Here is a 7,610-nt window from a genome sequence, read left to right as displayed (position 1 = left end):
CCACCCAGTGGAGAGCTGTGGAAACGACAGGAAAGTTCCTGAACACTCTGGAGCTCCTCCAGTCAGAATATAAGAGCTGGGGCAGACCCACTGCTGAGACAGAAAGCAACGCAGAAGAAAGCACACACACTTTATCAAGAGGACTCAACACAGAACACACACTGAAGATGCTCTGCTCTCATGGATTCCAGTCTGCCAGTCTCAGTCCATTCATGGACTTCGACTGGCTTGCACGCAGTCTGAGGTCAGAGGTCCAGCCTCTGCTCTACCAGCAGGATCTACTGCAGAGAAACCTACCGGAGCTCTGCAGCAATCTGGAGCTGATGGACGAACTTCGACACGAGATCCTGGAGGAGACGGAGCCCTCCCAACCGGTCTCCTACCAGCTGGAGAAAGATGGAGAGCACTTTGGCCTGAGCCTGGACACCCGAGGCTTTTCTCCAGAGGAGCTGTCCGTCAGACAGGTGGGCCGGACGCTGACAGTCAGCGGGAAGACAGAGAAGAAGCAGGACGACGGGAAAGGCTCGTACTCTTACAGACGCCAGGAGTTCAGACGAGAGTTTGACCTGCCTGAAGGGCCGAACCCCGAAGCCGTCACCTGCTACCTGGCTCCAGACGGGAAGCTGCACATCCAGGCGGCCACAGCTCCGTGTGTGGAGGAGGCCGAGAGAGAGCTGACTATCGGGAGGAGCTTGGAGGAGGAAACACAGCAGAGTGTGTGTTCACACACAGAAGGCAGCAGCACAGAGACACACAGCAGCACACAGGACCAACCCGAAAACATCGGCTCATCTGCATGTTGCTGCAACAATGAATAGTTAATGTTTCTGTATTTTGTATGATCAATAAATGTCTTGAAACGTACACATTTCATTTTGATTTTTGTAATAATTTCATTTCAGTTAGGAACACCCTTGTCATAAATTAATTTATTGCAACAAATGGAAATATAGTTATGCTACATTTATGCTTGGCGCGGATGGCTCCGCTCTTGATAATGCTCCCTGGACCAGCCAAGCGGCATGCTAAGCTGAAACAGTTGTTAAATGATGATAGTATGTATTTTGTATAATTAATAAATGGTCTTAAATTGAAACCTCATTTTTTTTGTCACTTTTAAAAAAAGTGCATATCATTTGTTTGCACATATAGGCCAGTGTCACGGTCCTGCTCTGTGGCTATGGGTCTAGTGTAACTGTTTCTTTAGTTGCCTTTATTTCAGGAAGCAAGGTTTCACCAATTTATACTAAGGACATGACTTCTATTACCAGCATTGGCAAATTGTGTAATTTTGCAGCAGCTCTCCACTGGATAGAGCTGTTACTAGTGAGTGGTGTCCCTAGATCAGGGGTGTCAAACTCATTTTCACTAAGGGCCACACTGGAAAAAGAGAATCACACCAAGGGCCAGACATATAAAGTTTATTTGTTTTTGTTCAGATTTTTTTGTGGCTTTCTCAGACATTTGTCACCTTTTCGTAAATGTGTTGCTTTTTTCCGACATTTTTGTAAGTTTTTTGTTGCATTTTTGTTGACACGAAGCCCTACAAAAGTCATCAAAAGAGTTCCTTGGCCATCATAGAATTTAGCAAATTAAGCAAAACAATGATTTTTTTTTAACAATAACCTGTTTCACAGCCTGAATATGAAAACTCTCTCTCTGCTTCTGGGGAAATTTCTGAGTCTCAGAGTTGGCAAATCTGACATATTCTGTTTTGAATGAAACATAATTGTATTTTAAAAAACACTTTCCTGTGTTTTTGGTAGGCGGGCCAAAATGTATTGTGAACCCAAATTGATATACGGGCCGGATCTAAATCTGCAAGGGCCCGGATTTGGTCCGCGGGCCTTGAGTTTGACACATGTGCCCTAGATCGATCCTGTTGTTCATAATGTTCTCATGAAATCTGATGAAAACATAGCAGCTAAAGAATACAGACAATTAGCCAAGCTTTAATAATAATGCATACTTTATTAATGCCGCAAGGGACAAATCTCTTTTATATACAGGATATACATACACTACCGATAAAAAGTTTGGGGTCACTTAGAAATTTCCATTCCACTCCATTACAGACAGAATACCAGCTGAGATCAGTTGCATTGTTTTTTTTAACCAGGACAGCAGTTTTCAGATTACTTAATAATTGCAAAAGGGTTCTCGACTGTTGTAGAAAGAAGTGGCTGATATTTAATGCAATATCTGCATTGCCCATTATCAGCAACCATTCATGCAATGTTCCAAAGGCATATTCTGTTTACTAATCTGATATCATTTTAAAAGGCTAACTGAGAAAACATTGGAGAACCCTTTTGCAATTATGTAAGAACATAATGTGATCTGAAAACTGCTGCCCTGATTAAAAAAAAACAATGCAACTGATATAGCCCAAATACACAAATGCATTATGTATGGGGATATGTCATACTGAGAATGCTGCCTTACAGGATGGCACTCCAAGTAGCTGGGTTCCGTATTTTGCTTAAGGGCACCTCGGCAGCACCCAGTGTCCAGCTCCCGTCCACAGATGACCTTACCGTGGCTTATCAAACTATTTTTACAATTTTTGTTTGTTCAATCTTGTGAATTTTACACAATTGGTTTTGAATCTTTTTTTTCGAATTTGGTAGAGTTCCTGAGTGTTCAGGAACTTTCCTGTCATTTCCACAGCTCTCCACTGGGTGGCGCTGGTACCAAGGAGGGCTGATGTCACCAGATCATATTTTCAGGAACTTTCCTACAGTGGCAGGAGTTCAACGCTAGATGTCACTCAAACTCATGTTATTAGATTTAAGTGTTTCAAATTGCAGTAATCACAGACATACCTCAAAAGGTATCTCACTTTGCTAGATACTAGTTTTGGTTTTATTTGTCAAGTTTGACAAAAAATGTGTAGCAAAAGAAAATTCATAGTACTGTAGTAGCAGTACTAATAGTGGGAATATTATTTTAAACTGAGCAGCTTTGTAATGTAGTTTGAAGTTCAATTCAATTAGAATTACATCAATATTTAGTTCACCTTGCCTCCATTTCCTCATTAGTGTTCAGCAGCTCAGTCGTCTTCCTCCTCTGGTCCTTAGAAAGACGTATTGTCTTCCGCAAGCACATTACTCTGAAGCCACTGTCTGCCTATTAGTACCAAGATCAATGATAGAGACCAGACAATAATAGGCTGTAATTCAATAAAAAAGAAGAGAACAGAAGAATAGAGAAGACAGTCATACTCTTATCTGTCTTCTCTTTTTGTTGGTGTTTTTCTGCAACAGCCTTCATTCTCCCTGGAGGAGACTCATCATCTGGGGTTTCATTTCCCATCTCTTCCTCTTCGTCTTGCAGCAGGGTAAATGAAGAGGGTTTTTTTGTGCAGTTTCCCTTGTTTTATTGCGCCTTTGTCTGGCCACAACAGTGCATCTCCACTGTGACCAAGACTGAAGTGGAGTACTAAACACTCCTTTTAATGCTAGACATACACAAACCTGGATTTTATTAGTTTCCTTAGTGAATTGCAATGCTGGTGGCTTATGGGATGTGTGATGTTTTGCCTTCATTTTGACTTAAAGGGTAACTACCATTTTTTTTTCAACCTGGAATTTTCCTATGTTTTTGTGTCTAAGTGAGTGATGGGAACAACAATCTGTGACATTGGTCCAGTATTAAGCGAGATCGCTGCAGTCGGCAGTGGCGAAACAAGCTCCAATGTAAGTTAATAAGGCAATTGTCCAGCTTGTAATTACCGTCATAAAAGTGCTCATTTTGCCACTGACAGGCTCAGATTAATATTCTAAGTGTCTGACCAAATTAGGCATTCCCATTAGTCACTTAGACACAAACGTAGGAAAATAGGGTCCAGGTTGAAAAAAACAAAAACGCTTTAATGTCTTCCTTTTTAAAAAATATATTATGGTCAGAGGATTTGTATCTTATTTTTTTTATATCTTGTTGCACCCACAAGATAATTGAATTATAACACCATAAATAAGCATAAATAAATAAGGACATTCAATAAAATGACGTTTTTAGAGACACACATTTATTTACCCTTGAACATCATCATTCATGCAACAGATTTACAGCAACAAATAGCATTATGTTGTTTGTGTTCATCTTAAAGAACGCTACCGTCACTTCCAATTTAAAGACAAAATCTTTCAATAAATAGTCAACTGGATAGCATTTACCAGTCAGTCATATTCAAAAGTTTCAGGATTCATAATCCATAACAAGTAAGAGAAAAATCAAGCATTGTGACGTTTTGTCTTTAGAAACCATGAGTGGAAAACAACGTGCCCCTTTTTAAATCCGCAACATGCTATGCAGTAAAGAAGTGAATTACCCTTCATTGAGAACATCATTCTTCTACACGTTGAATCCTCCCTGGCTAAATAATAACCCCTGTCAAAGTCAACATTGCTACAAATTGTTCCTGAAGTTACAAAAGAAAAAGCATTAGTTGCGTTTTAAATGTTGGGCAAAGTGGACGTGAGACATTTTGCAATTGACTCTTCGTTAAAACTGCTGACTTAAAGAAGACAAGAGTACAAAACGAGTAAGAGAAAACACAAAAGAATTCATGTTCACCAGTAAACGTATCACACAGATATATCTATAACGTACTCTCTTCACACATTATGAAACAATATGTACAGTAAGGCATTATTATTTTCTTTATTAGGCAGTAAAATAAAACTTTTAAGTTGAAAGGGTTGATACACATATAGTACATGTATTGATTTTGAAAGGCGCGTACATCTATTGACCATGTACGCGCCCTTATTGTGCAATGCCCTCATAATAAAAGTACCCTTTGAGGTAGATCAGTCTCCTCTTCTGTGTAACTCTTCGGAGGTATTGGTACATTGCATGTGACCTCCATAGGGTTCCGCCTGCTTGCAGTCCCAGTGTAGGTTTTCCCAATTAGGGTGGTGGCAGCAGCATTCATCCTGCACTTGAATGAATCCTATTTGGCAGGCAAATGAGCCTCAGCATTTACCTGGCAGACTCTGGAGCTGCCTCCATAGTGTCAGCATCTCCTTGGGACTCCGTCTGTGAACGAGCAGAACAGACCTGTAAGCACAGGGATTTCCCCTGTCTGTTTCTGGGAGATCGAATGTTAAAAAACCCGGGTGATGGCTCGGAGAGAGCCCGAGCCTGTGCATGCACATGCCCAGATACACATCGTCTATTGGGAAAAGGCGCACCCTCTCTGACACCTCTTTCAATCGTAATGCAAGTGAACCAGAATACACCACCCCTCCTCCACCAGCGTACGGTGGGTACCTGCCTTTGTAGAAACGTTCGGGTATGTAGTATTTAGTGGATGGCTCACGGTTTGGCATTGCGTTGTTGATTACATCCCCCACGAACAAATCCATGTCAGTTTCATTTGTATAGGCTTTCCACAGGTTGTGCTCCTCCCACTGCTTGTGCAGGTAATCCAGAAGGGCACCTGTTCGAACAAAGACATCATCATCCCCTTTGAACACGAAGATGGCAGTGGGGCAGTACTGCTGGAGCCAGCGCCAGAACAGCAAGTCCTTTAGGGTCAAGTTAAAGAAAGTGTCGCTGAAGTCCCACTGTAGGATATCCCCGTATTTCTGGTTCTCGAGCTCCAGGAGGTTTTTGAGGTCTGGGTGAGGACCTGTACTTGTGTCCTGCCTTCCAAGCAGAAACACTGTGCGCACTAATCCGCCCTTCTTGATGGATTCCCCCTTCACCATACCACTGCGTCCCCATGTTTCACGGATGGCCTGCCTGTTTTCAAAGTTCCCTACTTGAGACTTGATGGCCATGAGGAGCATGGGAGAATCCAGACCGAAGCTACTACTGTTCCTCCCGCACATGCCAGGCTGATTGATAAGGAGAGGATACTCCCTGCAGTGCATTGACCATAGAAATGCCCTCATTTGTTCTGGCAAGCTGTTTAAATCATGCACGCGAGGGACCGAACAATGGCCTGACATGCAGTCAGAAAGGCATTCATCTTCGATGTCTGTTAAAAGCTTCGCTTTTGGCTTCCTCGTAATCCCAGTTGCGTTTCCTCGCAGTATTGGATTGTGCTGACGGTCCCAAGCATGCTGCAACTGGTTCCACAGTGCACTGTCCTCCAGACGAAGGTTCCAGAAAGGGCCAAGTGGGTGAGAGGCCAATGCAGAGGAGTTAGTAGAAGTCCCAGAGGCAATATAGTGGGTGATTATTTTTGGAGGAGAGTAGGAGATGGTGACGAATATGGACACCATGATATAAATCAAAAGGTGGCCGGTCATCATGCAAGGCAGCAGGCACATGCACAGCAGTCTCCCGTTGCGTCTGCAGTATCTGCCCATTGCATGTAGCTTGGAAATCAGGCACACACCTGCACACATAAAAAAATAACACATAAGGATTATTTTTTTTATAATCATAAAAGAGAAACATTTACCCTTCACCATCACTCAACACAGACCACAGCAGTGGCATAAGTATACCTTTGAGATTTTTGTATAGCTAACACTGCAAGCAACCCTCGGGAGTTTCTGTCTCCTTGGTGATGGTCCAGTGAGGGTTTTTATCTGTTCTTGTCTATACACTCAAAGCATCATCCCATGCCTACCTGCTGATAGGCACACAGCCCCTGTAGACACAATGTGGAACAATAGTGGATCAACTCCCTCTTTCCTTAGCTCCTAAAAGTTGGGTAAATACTGCCACATTATTTTGGATTTTCAATCAAGTATTTGATTAGGGCTTCAACAGCTTGATATCTGGGTCTGTTCCCTTTTCTTTTTGACAGCTGCACTGTGATATTTCTAAATGATCTATTCCCACAGCATGCAAAATATTGATTGTTACAGGTGGAAAATAGCTTATAGCCTAAATTCTCCACCATACTGTTTCTCTATTAACTTGTAATAATTCATGGAGCCTACTGACCTACCTTTTTTTTTTTTTTTACAACTGTTTGTCAAATCCTTACTTATTTAGGCAGTGAATGAAAGACAAAGCATACAATTACTTACAAGTGTGTGAACTGCCTTCGATGGTTAAGCCGACTGAGATAAAAAGCACAGTGACTTGTGGTGTCCACTTTTGGTTGTAGTGTTTTCATCCGGCTTGGCTATAGTCTGGTTATAATGTTGCTGGTCTTCTTCGCATCATGGATGTCCATAACTACGAAGGATAAAGACAAGCATCCTTTAAATCTAACACAGGAGTCCTCTGACCGCGTCTAGCCGCAGCTGAGCAACAGGTCCCAGGTGACAGTGCGCACAGAGCATGCGCCTCTTTGGCTCCACAGTGTATGATGAGGAAAATACTCACAGGATTAACGTAGGCTTCTACCTATGTTGCCAAAGACTGATTAAAATCCGGGAAGCAGCTTCATCAGCTAATGATTTTTCCATAAAGAGAGACACTTTGATTTGCGTGCAGGTGCTGCAGGAGCATGTGTCAATTTGCATAATGTGGCCACATGACATATGACAGGTGACCTAACCGCAACATTGGTCCATTACCTAATACTCCTCTGCAGGCATCAGTGTCCTTTTATAGCCTTTTAAATGAATTAATGAATAAAGGCACTAACTAACTAATAATAGCACTAAATAATAGCATGAATAAAGCAGTTTAGGCAA

At 42.1% G+C, this 7,610-nt stretch overlaps 2 protein-coding genes across 3 annotated transcripts in view; one reads left to right on the top strand and one right to left on the bottom strand.

The window, feature by feature from the left end:
- On the top strand, nucleotides 1–1,014 carry LOC120545744 (heat shock protein 30-like). Its single transcript, XM_039780300.1, has one exon. It carries the CDS (start codon nucleotides 168–170, stop codon nucleotides 816–818), a length of 651 nt encoding a protein of 216 aa, XP_039636234.1. The 5' UTR covers nucleotides 1–167; the 3' UTR covers nucleotides 819–1,014.
- Nucleotides 1,015–4,008: 2,994 nt separating this feature from the next.
- The window catches only part of LOC120546043 (N-acetyllactosaminide beta-1,3-N-acetylglucosaminyltransferase 2), a 4,027-nt gene continuing 425 nt past the window's right edge, over nucleotides 4,009–7,610 (bottom strand). Inside the window, exons 1-3 of one of the 2 annotated variants that reach the window (XM_039780798.1) lie at nucleotides 7,297–7,402; nucleotides 6,996–7,146; nucleotides 4,009–6,352 (exon numbers count right to left, since the gene is read on the bottom strand). In XM_039780798.1, coding sequence (XP_039636732.1) covers nucleotides 4,980–6,323 — 1,344 coding nt within the window. In that variant the 5' untranslated portion in view covers nucleotides 6,324–6,352; nucleotides 6,996–7,146; nucleotides 7,297–7,402 and the 3' untranslated portion in view covers nucleotides 4,009–4,979. Of the gene's footprint in view, nucleotides 6,353–6,995; nucleotides 7,147–7,296; nucleotides 7,403–7,610 lie in introns of those variants that run through there. The other variant, XM_039780799.1, reaches the window with a different exon arrangement.

Source organism: Perca fluviatilis, chromosome 17 (assembly GCF_010015445.1).
Source record: "Perca fluviatilis chromosome 17, GENO_Pfluv_1.0, whole genome shotgun sequence".
Taxonomy (NCBI): Eukaryota; Metazoa; Chordata; class Actinopteri; order Perciformes; family Percidae; genus Perca; species Perca fluviatilis.
Note: the sequence above shows the minus strand (reverse complement) of the source record. Positions and strands in the feature narration are given on the sequence as shown.

What these genes read in the sequence shown, in the direction of transcription:
- LOC120545744 (XM_039780300.1), top strand. Translation starts at nt 168, where the DNA reads ATGCTCTGCTCTCATGGATTCCAGTCTGCCAGTCTCAGTCCATTCATG.